The sequence below is a fragment of the Trematomus bernacchii genome, unplaced genomic scaffold, assembly GCF_902827165.1.
Source record: "Trematomus bernacchii unplaced genomic scaffold, fTreBer1.1, whole genome shotgun sequence".
In the NCBI taxonomy this organism is placed as follows: domain Eukaryota; kingdom Metazoa; phylum Chordata; class Actinopteri; order Perciformes; family Nototheniidae; genus Trematomus; species Trematomus bernacchii.
Window position 1 is genome coordinate 4,257,431 of NW_022988007.1, and position 20,366 is coordinate 4,277,796.

The 20,366-nt window shown below is 43.1% G+C and overlaps 1 protein-coding gene across 2 annotated transcripts in view; it reads right to left on the reverse strand.

Moving 5' to 3' along the window:
* cblb (Cbl proto-oncogene B, E3 ubiquitin protein ligase) overlaps positions 1 to 20,366 on the reverse strand; it is a 68,408-nt gene that overhangs the window by 45,636 nt on the left and 2,406 nt on the right. For both annotated transcript variants that reach the window (XM_034117267.1, XM_034117266.1), the window contains exon 4: positions 4,707 to 4,853. In XM_034117267.1, the coding sequence (XP_033973158.1) occupies positions 4,707 to 4,853 (147 nt within the window). The remainder of the gene's footprint in view (positions 1 to 4,706; positions 4,854 to 20,366) is intronic.

Consider the following 20,366-nt stretch of genomic DNA (forward strand, 5'->3'; position numbering starts at 1 on the left):
TAAAAGAAAAGGTTTAACCTGTTAAGCACCAAGCCTGTTTTTCATGTTTCAGGCTTGAAAATGACATGCCCAAAACAAATGACTACAACCTAACTTCTAAAAGGGTTATATGAATAATTTATTTTATCAAAGCAAGGTTACATCTGTGAGATGGATGTAGAAGTGTCAGAATCAATATAAATGTTTTTTATTTTAAAGAAAATTCAGATTTTACATAGTAAAAAACTGTAAATTATAGTGTCCGTCCAAAAATTATTTTTTACAGATAGTGAAAACTACCCTTGCATGATGGGTTAGTAGACTAAAAGCTTTAGGAATCCAAAGTACAACATATAATAAGTACCCTGTATCAAGATTGATGCAAAACAAGTGACATTTGACCTTTTTAGAGAGGTTTAGCCAAAACCACCCCACCTCTGAGGTGATTTGGGTGAAAATGTTTTTTTTTTCATATCTCTGGCCCCCCTTGCTCGATTTTGATGGTTAACACCTCTTTCTGACCGTTAGAGCCAATAGAATGGAAGGGGGAGGCCCACATACACACTCATTGTAAAGAGAAAAGGTGGGGGCTGCGCGCATGTGAAATGCAGGGCAGAGTGGACGATCTCTTCCTCTGGGATTTGGAAACTAAAAAGCAGTTTTATTGCTTATGGATTATCAGAAATAATTTCAAAGAGGGCACAGATACATTGGATGAACCTATGGATTAACTGCAGCATCGTTTTTTTATCGTTTTAATGCCATTGAAGACCAGTTTTGACCAAGGTAAGCCATGTTAGCGTTTCTAGCTACTTAGCTCCACATGTTATGATGTACGCTTTCGTTTATAGCGTCGCAAATGTTTATCACTGAGTGTTGAGGAGGGCACCAAACGATTCAGTGTCTCCAGGACACCAAAAACGAGTGGTTGGCTGTGCATCTAGGATAAGTAATAAGGGAGTTAGAGTGAGTTTAAGTGCCGTTTTAGGTTACATTTTTTCGCTCGTGGCTAATTCAGAGGCTGAGTGCTAGCATTGTGGGGTTTTTTTGGAGAAAAAAAATTAAAAAGATCAGTTAGCTGAGTTTCTTCCCGTTACATGGATATAAAACATTCATAGTTTTATTAAATATTAAGATTCCTGAGACGTTGTTTCCTGCAAATGACGCGTTTATCCGCCCGGTACCGGGGGGGGCCGTGCGTAACAGGTTAAAAAAGGTATAAACAACAACATTGATAGCCTCAATGTCCTGAAATAGCTGAATAAGTTAATAGTTGTTTCTGCAGCTGAAATTAGGCTGAAGGAGTTAAATATCAGCTGTAAGTAGTATGAAGTCTCCATCAGACAGAAAATAATAGGCTGAGACAGTCTGTTAAAGTCCAGTCTGTCAGTGTTGTTTCTGTTCCTGAGCACCTACTCATAACACCCAATCATAACACCTGTGTGTGTGTCCAGAGATCAAAGACAACCAACTGCAGCACTGAGTCCCATAAGAATGCATTGAGGAGTATATCTGACAATTTTGCCACCTGTTCAAAAACGAGAGTGAGAGAGAGAGAGAGAGAGAGACAGACTGTGTGTAAACAGCATTCGCACTAATGCACAGTTAGAACTGACTGAGCATGTCAGTTGGAGTGATGACATCATCGTGTTCCATTACACAGGTGTTTATAGTTGAGCTAACGAGCTGCCTAGAGATCAAAGGTTTCCATTGTTCTGAATGAGAGATAAACCTCTTACTTGTGAACGTTTTGTCGAAGAACCGTAACAGATATCTGTGAAATTTCAAAACGTGAAGCATGTCAAGGATGTTGAGTATCTGAAGTGTAATTTTTGTGTACTTTCGGGATAATAATGTGGCCTTTTTGGCAGTTTAACTAAAGGTGTGCGGCTGCTGCTGTGAGGAAATATCAGACTGAAATTACAATGGGGTTTAATGGAGGCATGTTGAACGTTTTTGTCACTTCATGCCCTCAAGAGGCATTTTGTTTAATATTTTTTCTTAATTTGTTTTTATTTTCCAACCTAGGAGAGGTTTTCCTACGTTTTTCATGAAAAATGATGTCTGAGGAGTGTGGGGTTTGGGAATTATGGCAGGTTTAAAACGTTTTTTTGGGAGACTTTCAAGCACTCTTCCACTCTGTTTTGAGATCAAAGCACTCTAGACTTAACGAGCTGCTCCATCCACACTAATGTTAAAATCTGAAAAAGGCCTCTCTACCAAGCTCCAAACTAAGTTAAATATCTCAAAAAGTGTAAAAGATATCAAAAATAAAAATCAAGTTTGAATAGCTGAAGGTCTTGTGATCATTTGAAAGTTGTAATGAAGTGTCTAGCTGAAAGTATGTGGAAGGAGTAGCATTTGGCGCAAAGTGTAGGAAAAGAGGATTTGAAGGCATCTCCCATTGACTTCCATGTTTAAAAAAGAGTTTAAAAAGCTGAATATTTCAAGAAGTATAAAATATTTTTAAAAATGTGAAGGTTTCACATCGATTCCTGAACAGGCTGAATAGTTTAATATTTGAATGGTTTCTGTAGCTGAAAATAAGCTGAAGTTATGGAGAGCCAAAGTATTGGCTGTAATAATAAGCGGAAAGAATAAAGATTTGAAGTACTATAGTGGAATGCTGTGGCACAGCATTCGCACTAATAAGTACATTATTCAAAAGTTTACATTAACTTTGGATAATAACACGGGAGAAACGGATCCTCTCTTTTCCTCTCTCCCTCTCTCTCTCTCCTGACAGCCCGTCAGTTTCTCATGCAGCTCGCCAAACAGTGGGCAGAAATAATAATAATATTAATTATTTCACACAAAAAGGTTATGACAATATATGATATATGACTATTGACGTACAAATAACACTGTCTGTCAATTGTGCTATAATGGGGTTAATGTATGATATTACTTAATAATACAATACACTATATAATATATGATATGATAATTACATTTTAATTTGATTCATTTCTTATTTCATAGTTTCTCATCATTATTATGAAAGCACCTATTGTTTTAAATAATGGTCGGAATGTGACCTGTGAGCCTTCTGAATTACCGTGGGATAGCACATTCTAAACTAAAATGTTCAATCAATAAAGTAACATCTTATCTTATCTTATCTTAATAATATCTTCATATTAATAATAATAATAAATCATACAGTATGAACCTCGGGGAGAGCAACAGAGGAGGGATCCCTCTCCCAGGATGGACAGAAGTGCAATAGATGCCGTGTGTAAATCGAAGAGATAATACCTTTTACAGCGTAGGTAGACCGCATGACAAATAAAGAAGTGTAATGTAAACATTTACATTATTATTATGATTATTTAATATATAAAGACTATATATTATTGAATTACAAGATTAGATATACTTTATTTGATCTAAAATATTGATGTGTTCAAATGCTCTTCTAAACAAAACTGAAAGTCCATGAAAAGTTGTCTTTCTGTATTTGTGAATGAAGCGCCATCTCCTGGTTAAATCCTGAAATTGAAAATCTGGCAACGCCCTCTTGGAAAATAGTGGGAGGGCTTAACATTCCCAGATGCTGGTCTTAGGCAGGTAGCAGGCAGGTAGCAGGCAGGAAGCTGTAAGCTGGAGTCCTAAATGAGCTGCTACATCTGTAGAACTCTGGAGAGCTCCAACTGATGGCAGGCACACACTGAAGATTAGTGGAAGTTACAGCCAGATAATTGACTAAGACATTTGCTGCAGCAACAAAGTGATAAAGCTCCTGCCCAACCTACTCTGAGTTTCTCTTGCTCACTCCTCAATATTTAACTATTCCTAAGAGAATAATCAACATTCTATAACCAGTCAAAGCAGCTCTGCTCCTAGCAGGAAGGGATTTGCAGGGAGCTCTCCACCTGATAAGATGGACTCTGGATGTCCTTACTGCTCTCTGACACTGTGTGTCTGCTTGGTCCTGTTATTATCTGAAGGAGATATTGTTTTGATGTTATGGGCAAACCAAATCAACTATCATGGTCATACCAAAACACGGCTGTGAGGAAAGAATGTTAAAGCTATAAGTCTGTTTGCCAACAGGAGACAGGGGAGGAGAGGAGAGGCAATGGTTATAATAATAATAATAATAATAATAATAATAATAATAATAATGGGTTTAATTTATAACGCACTTCATATCTGAGTTCAGATCCTGAAGTGCTACAGGCATTTAGCATGGAACATAATAAAAAACAGTACACAACATGGTAGAATGAATAAAAAGCAGTAAAAAACAAACAATACAAAATAAATACAAGATAAAAGGTCTAGGGAAAGGCTCTATTGAACAAATGGTTTTTGAGGCCTTTTTTAAAAGCCTCCACGGTCTGTCGGTTAGGACTAGAACTGTAACTCTAGGGCCATAAAGAAAGCTCTATATCACATAGGATAGTGCATTCACCTACAGTACACCCCTACACCCCAGATAGCAGTCAGGGGCACTATATAGCAGCTAATACAGATAACTCAGTTATTGTAAGCACAATAAGGCATTTCAATGCACACTTATGTACTTATGTTTGTGTGTGCGTGTGTGTCATTATCTTAAGAAACAGCTTGTGTTTGAAGTCCCAGTGGTATGGAAGTGGTAATATCCTGGAAATAAAAAAAGAGAAACGTCTCCACTCACAGCTTCTCCTTGTCTTTCTAAATGAAATATTGATTTACCAATAAAGGCTGCAAAGGAGACGCCTGGATGAGTTGAAGCTTACCTTTCTCCAAAGAAATTCCTCCAGAAGTCCGCAGCATCAGCTTTGGTGATCCGGAACGTGTCCCCCTGGAACTGTCCTCCAGGGAAGATGGCTTTTATTTCAGCCAGCATGTGGCTGAAGATCAGAGACAGCTTGGTCAGGTTCCTCCTGCAGAGGAGCAGGCCACAAGAGAGAAATGGTTATATCTAACACATTGCACATTTTGTTAAGTGCAGATTTACCGAAAATGGTACATTCTCTGACACTATCCCAATATACAATACATCAACTTAGAGAGATGATTTACATAAGCAAATATAAATAAACTGTATCAATATTACAACATGTCTCAAAGCCTGGAAAATAAGTAACAAAAAAGGCCTTTGTAAGGTGTTGTGACATCAGTCACATGATACATGCAACATGACCACATGGAAAACTGTCTTGTGGTGACTGTTATATCCCTAAAATGTGTAGTAAATGACACATGATCTCATAACATTATTACTACTCTAAATGTTCTTTATGTCTCTTGGTTTATATCTGCTGCTGCAATGTGTGGAATTCCTCCAGAGTTCTTATATTCCAGGGGAGATTTTATATAATATTAAGCATCTCCTGGCGCCACACAGTTGATACTTTATTCTCCAGTTAAGGTTATGTTTTTACATTCAAGTATTAGCAACAATAAAGAGTGTTGTGTTTGTAATGTTATGATATTTAATAAGTTAAAACAATGGCTGGTGAGTTGAACCTGCTGAATGTACGGTGGCCGGCAGGTGTAAATGCGGAACAACGGCCAAAAACGCATACATAAGCAGGAAACAGCTGCAAATAATGAAATGAAAAACAAACAAATCCTGAAAACAAATACAACAAAAAAACGCTGCATTTACAGAAATGATGCAAACTAAATACAACACACAAACTCCGAAAACAAACGCAACAGAAAAACGCTGCAAATACAAAAACGATATGCAAAGTCAAAAACACATAAAAACCCCAAAACACATACAAACCCAAAAACTGGGGTTACGTACTGTAACCCAGCTTCTATGAGTATAGGCGCAGCCCTCTAAGGCTATCGCTATTGGGTAATCCCACTGTGCATGCGCAGCAGAGTTCCCGTTAGAATATTTTTTTGCCGGTCAACATGTCCGTTAAAGTTGAAATCTTCCGGACAAAATTAGATAAGTGCCGGTTAAAGGTCTTCTTTGTTATTTATTGAGCTTTAAAACAAATTGATATGATTCGACATTAAACAAACTAATTATAGTAGATTAACTACATTATTCAAAAGTGTACAGTAATTTACAAAAACGCGGGAATAATAAACGGAGCGCTCTCTCCTTCTCCTGACAGCCCGTCAGTATCATGCAGCTCGCGGATCCAGTAATGAGTGACCCGACAGTAAAACTAAACATATCTATAACTAGTTTAGGTAGTTTGAGAGGTAATTAAAATAGCTACGTGTGATTTTCTAACCTGAAGTGTGTTTTGCTCTGCTCGCCGCTGCAGGGGATCATGCAGAGCTGCGTGTCGACTCGTCAGCAGCAGCCGATCTCTCTCTCCTGTCAGATTAGACTTTACTCGCATTTATGTCCATATCGATCAGATCTAGCTAGTTCTAGCTAATGATATGACTACCTGCTTGTTAAAAGACACCTAAACAATAAGCGTCGCTATGCAACCGGATGAGGCCACAAAGTATAGCGCAGCATTATGCATTTGTTTACATGCCCACCGGAACCCCGAGGCATTACCAACAGATCAACGCACAATCAACCCATACAGGACATCTCTTTCTCCACATTAAGTGTTAGACATTAGAATTGACAATTTTTGTCTGTCACATACTCTTTTGTCTGTCACATACTATTCTTGTCTGTCACATAAGTGGCGCAACTGATGCGGTATTGCGCTAAGGGAAAATTATTTTGACCGGACATTTTGACCGGAGAGATTTAGATTTGCCGGACTTCAGCATATTTTACCGGTCATTGTCCGGTAATTACCGGCTAACGGGAACTCTGATGCGCAGCACTGACAGACTTAATCCACGCCCACCTATGACGTGGGCCCCACCTACGGCCTCACTTCCGTATAAATAGGAAGTAGGCCCGTCAATCTGCTCCCACACAAACAGCTTTTCTTCAGCTATTCGCGGAGCCAGTGGGGCCCGAACCTTAGAGGGCTGCGCCTATACTCATAGAAGCTGGGTTACAGTACGTAACCCCAGTTCTATTTCGTATAAGGCTTCGCCCTCTAAGGCCCCAGCTCCACGGGAACCCATACGGCAAAACGCATCGGAGTAACGCAAATGCAACCGCAAAAAACCTTCCGCCCACACGCAATATACACCGGATTGTGTCAAGCTCCACGAGACGGCTCCGTTTACATCCAACCGCTGGAAAAGCTGCAGTACATATGCCGAACCTGTACGTGGCGCTGTAACTTCCTCCACAAAAGCAGCAACTTCCTCCACAAAAGCAGCGAAGAAGAATGGTTGTCATGGCTGCACTTCTGTTTATTCTCCGCGGTGGGGGCGGAGGGAACCGCGCAGAGTTTTTCGCCGGTCAATGTGTGTTAAAGTTTAAATCTTCATGCTTCCTCATGCAGCAGCTGATCCAGTAAGTAAACCCGACAGTAAAAATAAACATATTTATAACTAGTTTAGGTAGTTTGAGAGGTAATTAAAATAGCTAAGGGTGGTGATTTGACTTGAAGTGTGTGTTTTGCTCCCGCTGCTTCACAGCCGGAGGAGCTGCGTGTCTCCGTCCTGTCAGATTAGACTTCACTCGCGTTTATGTTCATATCGAGATAAAGATAAATAATCTGAATTCAGTGTGCAGTGTACTTTTGCGGGGGTGAGCAGCAGAGGTGGGGAGAGGCGGGGAGAGGCGGGGCTATGAAACGGGTGACCGTATAGGCGACCCCACGGCCCCGTTGGACCCCCCAGAGCGCTCCGTTCCCAGATCTATCCACCTTTGGACCCGTTGTCGTTTGCGGGGTCTGTTTCTACGTTTCTGTTACGGCGTCGTCGAGCTTAAAGGGCTATACGCATGAGAAATATGCGGATTCAACCCGTTTTCGTCCTCGTGGAGCCTAGGCCTAAGGCTATCGCTATTGGGTTAAGGGCGAAGCAGGATGTAGTCCACGCCCCACTGGTCCGTCCGTTACCAGAAGTACAAAAACACATCTACTCAATTAATAACCCATGCGTAAAGGAGCATCACAGTCCCTGGAAATATAGCATTTAAAAAAAATGAATATTCTCTTTGAGGGAATGAATGTGAAATACCCGTCGTTTAAAAAAAGTAGAGATAAAAAAATCCCACTTGTTAAAACAATAAAAGAGGGGAAAAGGGGCAGCTCTCTCAGTGCCGACAGGCAGGAGAGAGGGCACACCGTTTAGTCTCCGACATTACTCAATCTGACAGGACACTCAGTACTGAATGAGTAAGAGAGGAATGGGAGACATCCCTCAAATAAAAACAAATAAAAGAACAGGGGCAAGACCAAGATGCCGCAGTGCAAATGTCTTCCACTGTCATTCCTCCGTGCAAAGCCGTAGAGGTTGAAATTCCTCTGATGCTGTGCGCTTTGATGTTCTCCGGGGGATCCACCCCAGAGGAGACATACGCCTGTGACACAGCCTCACACAACCAGTGTGACAGGCGCTGTGCAGACAGAGGCTGCCCTATTGAGTGCTCTCTGTGATGCACAAACAGGCGCTGGGACCTACGCAACGTGGCTGTGCGTGCAATATAGCATGACAGCGCACGTACGGGACAGAGGAGATGAGATGTGGCTTCTTCCTCCGATGTGTGAGGAGGAGGGAAGAAACCATCCAAAGTTATCACTAAAGTTATCTAAAAGAGCTTGTGATAACCTTTGGCATAAAAGCCGAGTTAGGGCGCAAAACAGCTGAGCTGCCATCTCCTTGGATCTGGAGACATGACGGAGCCACAGAGAGAGCAGACAAATCACTCACCCTTTTAGCTGATGTTAGAGCCAAGAGCAGAGCTACTTTGGCTGACAAGAACTTCAGGGGGACCTGATCTAAAGGTTCGAATGGAGCTTTACTCAGTGCGCGTAACACCAACGCCAAATCCCATTGAGGCGCCAAAGCGCGTGACACCGGTCTGAGTCTCTGTACTCCCCGTAGAAAACGTGTTGTCAGAGGGTGACTAAACACCGTACTGACACCAAACCCTACGTGGCAAGATGAAATGGCAGCAGCGTACGTTTTGACCGTGCTATAAGCCAAATTCCTGTCTAGTAACGTCTGGAGGAACGACAGCACGTGAGGCAGGGGGCACGTAACGGGGTCCAGGCTTTTCCCTACACACCAGCGCTGGAACGCTGCCCATTTGGCTGTGTAGGATGCTCTGGTGGACGCCACCCTTGAACCCTGAATGGTACTGATAACATTTTTAGAGAGGCCCAGCCCCTCTAAATGTTCCCGTTCAGGGGCCATGCCCACAAACGTTGGCCCAATACTGGGTGACCGCTGATCGCTCCCTCCACCTGGAGAGAGCGTCCCTGCGCCACGGAATTTCCCACGGTCTCCCTGACAGCATCCGCTGTAGGCATGGAAACCAGGACGCTCCCGTGCATTCCGGTGCTATTAAGATCGCTGTCAGTCTCTCCTCCTGCACTCGGTCCAGGAACCGAGGGATCAGAGGGACTGGTGGGAAAGCGTATAACAACACCTTGGGCCACGGCCTGTGTGCGAACGCGTCCACGCCCAGAGGGCACACTGCGCGTTCTCGCGTGCAGCGAACAGATCCACCTCCGCTCTCCCGAACCTGCTTCATACCTGGGAGACCAGTTCGGGGTGGAGGCTCCAGTCCCCTTGGCGAGGACCTCCTCTGGACATGAGGTCCGCCCCTCTGTTCAACACGCCGGGAATATACACCGCTCTGATAGAGAGTACGTGTGTTTGCGCCCAGCTGCGCTGATCGTACGCCTCCCTGGCAATTTATGTATGCCGCCGCCGCTGCTTTGTTGTCTGTCCGAATCAACACATGTTGATTGAACAGCAACGGGGCAAAGTGCTGGATTACTCTCCATACGGAGATTAACTCCAGCACGTTTATGTGGAGAGACATGTGAGCCGGCCACTGTCCCCCCACTGCCTGGGACATGCACGTTCCTCCCCAGCCTGCGAGAGATGCGTCTGTGAACACCGATGTGTGTGACGTCACTCTGCCCAGGGGAACCCCCACTGACAGGACGTGGAGATTTTTCCAATAGGCTAAATCCGAACCCACGGAAGGGGGAATGTACACCATGCGTCTCTTCTACCGCACGGGGTCGATGTGCAGGCGAATAAACCACCTCTGGAGTCTCCTCATGTGAAGGAGTCCCAGAGGGATCACCACGTGACCAGCTGACATCATGCCTAACAGCTGCATCACGGAGAGGGCTGTCACCACCCTGCGAGGTGTAACGCGCCGGAGGAGAGCTGTCACTTTCTCCACTCTCTGCTGTGAGAGTCGCGCTCTCATGCGGGCTGAGTTCAATTCCACTCCCAGATAAACGATAACCTGTGAGGGAAGAGGACAGCTCTTCTTCCAGTTGACAATGAAACCCCGGCTTGACAGATGAGATACGAGCTGTACCGTCTGTAAAGCAGCCTCCTCCTTGGAGCGAGCCAGCAACAGCAGGTCGTCCAGATAAAATAACACCCTCATCCCTCCTTTGTGTAGCGGCTCCAGAGCCGTCTCCACACACTTTGAAAAAGTGCGAGGAGCCAGGGAATATCCGAACGGCAGTCGATTGAACTGGTACGATATTCCCTGGAATGAAAAACGCAGGAATTTCCTGTGTTTCGGGATTATGGTTATGTGGAAGTAGACATCCTTCAGGTCTTACCAGTGTTGTAGTCAAGTCACCAATTCACGAGTCCAAGTCACTCTCGAGTCACCACTCTTCGAGTCCGAGTCCAAGTCCGAGTCACCAAGGGAGAGTCGTAGTCGAGTCCGAGTCCAAGTCCGAGTCACCCAAGGAGTGTCCGAGTCGAGCCCGAGTCATCATTACCTGTGTTCGAGTCCGAGTCCAAGTCCGAGTCACCCAAGGAGTGTCCGAGTCGAGTCCGAGTCATCATTACCTGTGTTCGAGTCCGAGTCCAAGTCTGAGTCACCTAAGGAGTGTCCGCGTCGAGTCCGAGTCATCATTACCTGTGTTCGAGTCCGAGTCCAAGTCCGAGTCACCCAAGAAGAGTCCAAGTCAAGTCCGAGTCACAAGTCTTCATGTATTAATCTTCGTGGATATATGTGTTGAAATGTAACTGCTCCTCTACATTGGTTTTATCCTGTCATGTTATACTAATGTGTCTATTGAACTGCTGTGAAGCAAGTTGGCTACAATTCTTGTAATAGGTGCTATACAAATGTAAAGCTTATTACTAATATTAATATTATTATTATTATTATTATTGTAAATGACCTTTAATATGTCTAACTATATTTAAAGGGGACCTATCATGCAAAATGCACTTTTGTACGTCTTTTATACATGAATATGTGTCCCCGGTGTTCCAGGGAACTCACCAAGTGTCAGAAAACACAACCCTCTCTATTTTCCTCCATACCCAAATCTCTAAAAAAGGGGTTGCAACGGATCTGATAAAAACTGATCCAGATTTGAACACTGTCCTGACGTCAGGACAGTGGCGCTACGGCTATTGGGCCAACTCTCCACCTATCAGGGGAATGTGGGGTTGGGCCACGGCCGGCCATTGCCGCTCGAAAGCGCTGGAGACGCTGTAGTACATATGCCAGGCCTGTAAGTGGCGCTGTAGTCTGCCACAAAAGCAGTGAAGAAGACTTCCCGCGCATAGTTACCATGGTTACCCTTCTGTTTATTCTCCGCTGTGGCTTTTTTTCTCCCTCCCCGAGGCAAGCGTTTGCTTCTGCTGCTTTAATTCAATGCAATCCCTCCCCGTCGAGGCAAGCACTGTAATTCTCTCCGGTTAGTCCACTAGCAGATGACAAACACCCACCTCTCCGCCTCTTCCAAGGAACGAGGGGACCGTGCGGCAGAGTTTCAGTTAGGTTTTCTTTCGCCGGTCAAGATGTCCGTTAAAGTTTAAATCTTCCGGACAAAATTTGAAAAGTGCCGGTCAAAGGTCTTCTTTGTTATTTATTGAGCTTTAAAACAAATGAATAACGACTCTATAGGCCTATAATAATATAATAAAACACGGAGGACGGAGATCTATTTTTCTCCCCCTCTTCTGAGAGCCCAGCAGCTGTTCAGAGCGCACTGCAGCTCACAGAATCAGCCCCCTGCAAAAACAGTGCTGGAGAACAGCACATAGAGCGAAATGAGGCATGGCTTAAAATCATGATCTGTTTGGTATTTTGAAAACAGAAACGTATAAATATACCTTATATAGGTATGGCCCTACAATATATCATTTAAATATAGCATGATAGGTCCACTTTAAAATGAGTTACCTTTTAGAGAAGTGATTACATTTGTATGCCAATATTTTCCTATGGTAAAGTTTTCGTTTTGCACTTTTATTTTGATAGTAATAAGATCGGGACTCTTATTTTGAAGGAACTTTTACCGGTTAAATCGGTTTACTGATAAAGATTTAGCCCCAGAAAGCACATGGCTACTTAACATGCAAAATGACGTCATTCTGCATGTTAAGTAGCCATGTGCTTTCGTGTTATCGGCTGAATCTTTATTTATTGATTAGATCACGTTACTCTGATGTTAGTGTTCAAGACAGCCTATATGTCTGAACTCGATTCTTAGGGTAATGTGTTACGGAGCCTTCTCTTCAATATTGTTTCCACATAACGAGCATTTTGCGCTGCTCTTTTCCAATGTGGAAGCAGAATGTGTGAAAGCATACAGCACGATGCAGGGTGTGTCTCTAGACATCTTTAGACTGGAATAGCGGGGCCCAGTACGTGAACTCGCCTCGCAGGTGCACACGCCAGGATAGAGGACATCAGACTCCAGAGAAAACTTGCTCGAGTCCGAGTCCAAGTCGGAGCGTCAATGTACAAGTCGAGTCCGAGTCATCGTGGGGGGAAAAATTCACGAGTCCGAGTCCAAGTCATCGTGCGCGAGAATTCACGAGTCCAAGTCCGAGTCGTGTCAATCAGTGCGCGAGTCCGAGTCGAGTCACGAGTCCGAGTCTAGGACTCGAGTACTCCATCTCTGTCTCTTACGGGCCGTCTCCACAGCAGCGTTAAAAAATCTTGAAACGCTTCTGCCCATTCACTTTGAATGGGGTGACGTCACTTTCCCTCACTTTTCGCCGAAATGCATTGTGGGCAGGCGAGCGGAGATTCTCAGGATTTTCAAGATTCAAAGTTGAACAATGTTCAACTTTTGAAGCTGAGGTGGAAGCGGCAGCCAATCAAATCCCGTGTACGCAAATCTGGCAGTTCAAGCTCTAGCCAATCAAACGGCGTGTATGCTGGGAGACACATACCGCAGGTCATTTCCTCATATTCCAAAAAATGGAGGAGAAATTAGCGGTAGCGAATCAATCACCCGGTGCTTTATGACCAGACCTACCGGGATATAAACCGGAGGAGCCAGGCATGGAGGGAGGTGGCAGAGACAGTGGTATGTTTTCGCCTGTTTTGGGGAATTTATATCCAGTTTACTTCGGGCTTTTTGGCTTCGTATGTCGCGGGCGGGAGATTCATGTGATTGGTTGATCGCAAAAAAATCCCCAAGCCTCAGATACGCCCACCTCCAAGATTTTTTTAACGCTGCTGTGGAGACGGTCCGTTACACACGGCATCTATTGCACGTCTGTCCGTCCTGGGAGAGGGATCCCTCCTCTGTTGCTCTCCCTGAGGTTTCTCCCATTTTTCCCCTTAAACTGTGGGTTTTTTCTCCGGAAGTTTTTCCTTGTACGATGTGAGGGTCTAAAGGACAGAGGGTGTTATTTTTCTCATACTGATATTCTGCACAAACTGTGCTGTTGTATTTGCTGTAAAGTGTCCTTACTGTAAGGTAATTATTATATGTACAGCACTTTGGCTCGACCAAAAATCGTTTTAAAAATGTGCTATATAAATCAGATTTGATTTGATTTAAAGCTGTCTTTTCCATTTACTGTATCAGATAGAGAGCATACTTTTGGTTCACAAAACTGCAACTGTGTTTGCTGTGCATTTTGTTCTGGAGAGAAATACAAATGTTTTGTTTCAACAGAATATTGGTGTTTCTGCACATTTTTCTGAAGTGCATAATTTCCTACATACAGAAAAAAGCCCATAAAAGTAAGTGTGCTTTAGATAGAGCACCACAGTGTTTAGTTGGTTGGACAAAGTGTATTGTACTATAAATGAAGTGGGTGCCATTTGGTGCAAAAGTTAGGTTTTGGTAAGTGTTTATGTAGTTTTGGGTGCAGCACTTCATTTTGCAAGAAAAATGAGGTGTTTTGCACTTTGGGTGTGTGGTTTTGAGAATTGTGTTAAAGGTGGGGTAGGTAATTTTGGAGAAACCAGCTTGAGTGCGCTAGAATTTGAAAATACACAGCCGGAACAAATCTGCCACTTCCTTACAGAGCCCCTCCTCCAACACACACGAACGTGCACATGACCAATGAGGGCACGAGATAAGTTTGTGCACAGATGGAAGGCTGACAGGCAGGTAGGCCATCCAGTTATTTTAGCCGGGCCGGCTAAAATGATTGGTCGTGCTTTTTACAGTATTACGGCTTCCACAGATGATATTTTTTTATGGATTTTTTGTCAAAGCACTTAAGATATTCATTGCTATCGGGATGTTAAGAGCATTCCATGGAATATAACAAAAAGTGTATCTCGAGCCGGTTTCTCAAACTTACCTACCCCACCTTTAAGTGTTTTGAGAAAATGAGCCCTGTTGTTAAAAAATGTGTTTTAGCAATTGAAAAAAACTGTAAGAGGCAGAAGGGTTGTTTTGAGTAGATTTTGAATCTCGAAATATCGTGCGACTACCTAAAAGTGCTAAATTACAACATATATGTAACTGAAGTGATTCAACTTTGACATTAAAGTGGACCTATCATGCTATATTTGAAACATATATTGTAGGGCCATACCTATATAAAACATGTCTGAAGTTTTTTTTTTCAAAATACCAAACAGATCATGCATTTTAGCCATGCCTCATTTCGCTCTATTTGCTCTTTTCCAGCCCTGTTTTTGCAAGGGCTGATTCTGTGACGTAGCTTTAATGCAAATGAGCTGCAGCTGACCACGCGCCCCTGCAGGAGAGAGACATCAGCTGCTGGGCTCTCAGAAGAGGGGGAGGAAAAGAGAGGCTCCGTCCTCCGTGTATTATTCTTATATTATTATTATTATTATATAGAGTCGTTATTCATTTGTTTTAAAGCTCAATAAATAACAAAGAAGGCCTTTGACCGGCACTTTTCTAATTTTGTCCGGAACATTTAAACTTTAACGGACATGTTGACCAGCGAAAAAAAATCTAGTTCATAAACATGTCCGTGGTAAAATGTTTAGAACACACAAGCAGAAATCTGCCGGAGTCTTCTGGCACATGTCCCTTGAAAATGAAGTCTAGCCACAGATTCTTGTCTTTTTCCAGGGATGGCATTGCATGTAGTCCGTTGTCCCGATTCTTGCAGCCAACAACAGCACAACATTTAACTCCCTTAGACATCCTGGCAAGAGCAGGCAAAAACACAGATGTGACTGGGGGAGATTTAGCTTTCCGACAGCCTATATGCGAATGAGAGGTTGGGCAATGGCCGTGGCCCAACAGACCTCTCATCCCCCTGATAGGTGGAGAGTTGCCCATATAGGCGGAGAGAAATTCAAATCTGTATCAGCTCCGTTGCAGCCCCGTTTTTAGAGATTTGGTATGGAGGAAAAGAGAGAGGGTTGTGTTTTCTGAGACTTGGTGAGTTCCCTGACACACCGGGGACACATATTCATGTATAAAAGACGTACAAAAGTGCATTTTGCATGATAGGTCCCCTTTAAGTTTAGAAAACCTTAAATTCGCAACCCTTTTAAAGTTTTACCCTTTTCACTGTAAGTACAGCACCAATATGTAGTGTTTACTGTAAACACCATGAACACAAAGATAGATCAAACAATCAGCTGGGCCACTATTTCAACCAGAGAACAAATATATGGACAGGATGTAATGTGCAAGGGGATTGAGCTCTGCACAACATTTACTTACCTTACTTTACCCCAGTGTTTCTCAAAGTGGGGGGCGCGCCCCGTCTGGGGGGCGCAGAGGCATATCAGGGGGGGCGCGAGAGACCAGGAGGAAAAATTGTTATGAAAAAAAAAATAAAGAAAAAAATGATGACGTCGGCATGACCGGCGGAACACTAAACTGTTGTGTCATGTAGTTACACTTAGAAACCTATGAGGGCGCTGTAGGACACAGGTGTGTAATGTACATGATGAGGATGGAAGGTCAAGCCTGCAACCCCGTTTTGAAGAAATGTGCAGTGCAAAACTGGCTCATTGCAGCCACTAATGCTGTGATAAGACACACTTTTTTGCCAAATATCAGCATTTTCTTTCTTTTTCCTTTTTTTGCAGATTGCAAAGTGGCAAAGTATTATAAGTTATTATTCTAGCAAAGGGATTGCACAATTGTATTATTTATTATTATTTTTGAGCACACAGACTTATGGAGCATTGTTTTATTATCACTGTTCTAGCAAAGTGATTTTTGAATTATTCTTTTTTAACCTCTTAAGCACGGCGATCCATTGGACCCCTCCCACTTTTTTTTTTTTGAGACAATGTCTCAGGGCTTCTTAACATTTATGAAACTATTAATGTGTAGCACCAGATTAACGGTAAGAAGCTCAGCTAACTGAAGATATGAACCATTTTTAGCTAAAAGAAACACAAGAGTAATACCAAGCCTTTGAATTAGCTTTTTGCGAAAAAATGCTAACTAATGCTAACGGAGTTTTGCACAGCACTCACTCTCAAAATGCCCTTATTACTTATCGTAACTGCACAAACAAGATATCCGATTAAAACTGAGACTCCACAGATTCCATACATGTAGTCTCATCACTGTACGACCCCGAATTTGCGGAGCTTTCAGCCAGAAAAGAGAAAGTAAACAACATCCGGTTTCAAAAATATTACAATAATTACATCTTACCTTTTTTGATATGTGATCAAAAGTTGTGTTCAACGGAATAAAAACGCCGCTCAAGGTTAATCCAATGTGTCTGTGTCACGTAGAATTTTTTACTGATAATCCATCATCATATTTATGGCAATAAACTGGGTATAAAGTTTTGCAGTCAAGGCTTGTACTTTCAGATATGCTTCGTTTGCTTCTCTATTACCTCCGCAATGGAAATGTTTACGTGGATTTGGGAACTGCCCATCGGATTCTATTGGATCTAATGGTTAAGAAAAAGGTGTAAATCACTCAAATCGACCAATGGGTTCCATAGATATGGTCTTGCGTAAAGTATAACGTATGACAGCCAGCGGCAGACCCATTACACAGCAGACTCTACGCCGTGTTTACTACGTAAACAACAGGAATTGCAGCAGGACCCAGAGCGCACAGAGCGGACAGCAGATAACGGAGCAGATTACAAGATTGGCGTTTAGGACTTTTTCTATACTTTGACTTTTGTCAAATAATGGCTTGCAGGAAAGAGATGCTTACTACTTTACAGGCAATGGAAATGGTGACTAATGTTGACAGCGATGCAGATATGTTACCCGTTGATTCTGAGTCAGACGACGAGGATCTCCTGCAGCCAGAACAGAACCCGGAGCGTTGTGACTCTGATGATGAAATTCCACCACGGGAAAGGTATGTAATCTCTGTTTTTATCTATTACTTATTTATTTGGTGTACGATTATTCATATAGTAAATAAAAGCGTCTGCTAAATGTAATGTAATGTAATGTAATGTACGCTCAAAATGGCATGTTTGGCAGGAATTAGAGGGATTATTTACAAAAATAGTGTTTCTTGTCTGTTACATTTACTAAAAGTATAGGCCAGTGTTCATCTATAGTCACTAAATGTATTGCATTCACAAACTCAAAATGGCATGTTTGGCAGGAGTTAGAGGGATTATTTACAAAAATACCAAATAGTGTTTCTTGTCTGTTACATTTACTAAAAGTATAGGCCAGTGTTCATCTATAGCAGGGGTCGGCAACCATTTTGATATGAAGTGCCATTAAAAGAAAAGTTGTTATCAGTGTGCCAACGATCGAGAATTATCAACGGGGGGGGGGTGGGGGGTTGAGGAGCTTGACGCTCGTGAACTATCAACAGGAGGGCGGGGGGGCCTCGCTGCGGGGAAGCAGTGTGTGGACCTGTCAGCGCAACTTACATGATACCGAATTTAACAAACACATTTAAATAATTGGTTTAAACGGCATAATAATAAGGATGATCGTCCGTTCTGTGATTCTCCAGAACACACATGTTATGATATTAGGGTCATGCAGAGTGAGATGAGATCGCTGTCCCTTTAAGAGAGAGAGAGGGGTGTGGTGGCGTGTGCATGTGTGTGTGTGTGTGTGTGTGTGTGTGTGTGTGTGTGTGTGTGTGTGTGTGTGTGTGTGTGTGTGTGTGTGTGTGTGTGTGGATGGTAGAGCGAGAGTGAGCGAGCGTGTGTATGTTTCTGGAAGTGAAACGAGGCAGCAGAAAAACAGAAGTCTGTGTTGTATTTTGTGAAACAGAAGAACAGCTAAATAAATGCAATGGCCTCCCAAGAAGAGCTCGCCTCTCTCCAGTCATTTAAGCTAAAGTGGGTTATTGAACCTGAAGCTTGTTGCTTCTGCCCTCCTCGACTACGGTCTGGGAGCCGACAGGAAAGTTCAACACACAGATGGCCAGTCCGCCCCTTTGTAGCATATCATTTCAATGAGAGATGAGCAGATCGCCACTGGGCTTTCAACTAAAGACACAGCCACGCAAAAACTGCGGCATTTGTAAAGCTCATTATGGGTACTGCAATTTGTGAAGTGCTTTCCTCTGTGATGAAACTATCAGCACTGCATTACGGAGGAAAGCGGCAGAAAGTCACCTGGAGTTAAAGAGAGCGTGGCTGCGCTGCGTGCATGGCTTCCTTCTGCAGGTAACGGGGAGACGCGCTCTGGCGGCGGTCTCGTTCAGGATCCGAAAATACAATTTAAATATTTTGCACACTTATTCCACTTATTCCTAGTGTGCCACTGGTTACGGTGCCGCGTGCCAGGGGGTTGCCGACCCCTGATCTATAGTCACTAAATGTATTGCATTCACACACTCAAAATGGCATGTTTACTGCCAAGGAAACAGGAATTACAGGAATTAATCTAATCTCTTTGTTTTTCCACATTTGTTTTCATAGTGATGGAGATGAGGATGAAATGGCTTCACCATTGCCTACTTTCACCCAGCCCACACCTGCCACACCTGCCTCACCCTCACATTCCTCAACTTCTAGAAAGAGATCTGCACCAGTATTGGCCACTCAGCCTGCATCCAAAAAGCACTCACTTCCAAAGCTACCATCGTCTGGTTTCTACCAGCTTTCTGCAGCGTCAGATGCATCTGTAAACCAAAGGAAGCGTGGCCGAGGTGGGGCTCCCGCTCCTCAGCCAGGAAAAGGAAAAGCATCAGATAAATGTGTAAAACGCAGCGTTCTCCACAAAACGATGAAATGGTACAAGACTTTTTTTTACCATTTTGTGGACATTGCCGTGGTGAACAGCTTCATTCTCCACAAGGAGCTGCACAAGATGACGAGTGACCCCAGCAGGACAAAGCCACACACACAGAAGACTTTCAGGGAGCAGCTTGCTGCAGAAATGTTGGAATTTGGAACACCTCCACAGGCAAAACAGGCTCAGGGCTTAACAGGTTAAAGGAATGCTGACTTTCATATTGATGTATTTTAATAAATGTTAACTTGGCCCATTATGTGACTATTTGTGTTGGGGGGGGCCCGACTTTTTTTTTTCCTCCAAAGGGTGGGGCCTGACAGAAAAAGTTTGAGAACCACTGCTTTACCCCAACTTTAATGAATGAAAGCTTTAAAGAACAGGATTCACATATACTTTCTCATTACTATACAGCACTTCAACATCTCTCATACAACTCACTGCTCCATGTGTTCACAAAAAAGTTCATTATGCATTCAGAACATTGTTAAAGAGAAAATGATGCAAGCAGTGACACAAAGAAAATGTTGTGATAATCGTAAAAAAGTGATTGGGGAAAGGGAAGTTATATTTTGACTTAAAGTTGTCAGATAATTGACTATCCCAGTGATACAGTAACATGCCATTTTTTAAATGCTATAATAAAGCATAAAATAAAAGCAAGTGCTGCAGCTGAGGCTGCTTTACACAGATAACCAAAATTGAATGTAACATTTACTTTCTGCTAAATATGCCCCTGCTCTCTATTCTCCCTCTGACTCTCCTCTCTTCTTCTTTTCCATCTCCACCTCCCACTCTCTATTTAATCTGAGTCACTCAGGGTCATGTCTAACACATCTCCATCATAGTGGGAGGATGGAACAAAAGAACACATGCCACAAACCCAAATCTGTGTATTATGTTGCAGCGTGCAAATGACTGTGGTTTCCTTCCTGTAACCCTGGTGAAACCACTCCCATAGGATCATCATCATCAACATCCCCCTTCCCCCCTAGTCCCAATTCTCCCCGGCCGCTGTACAATA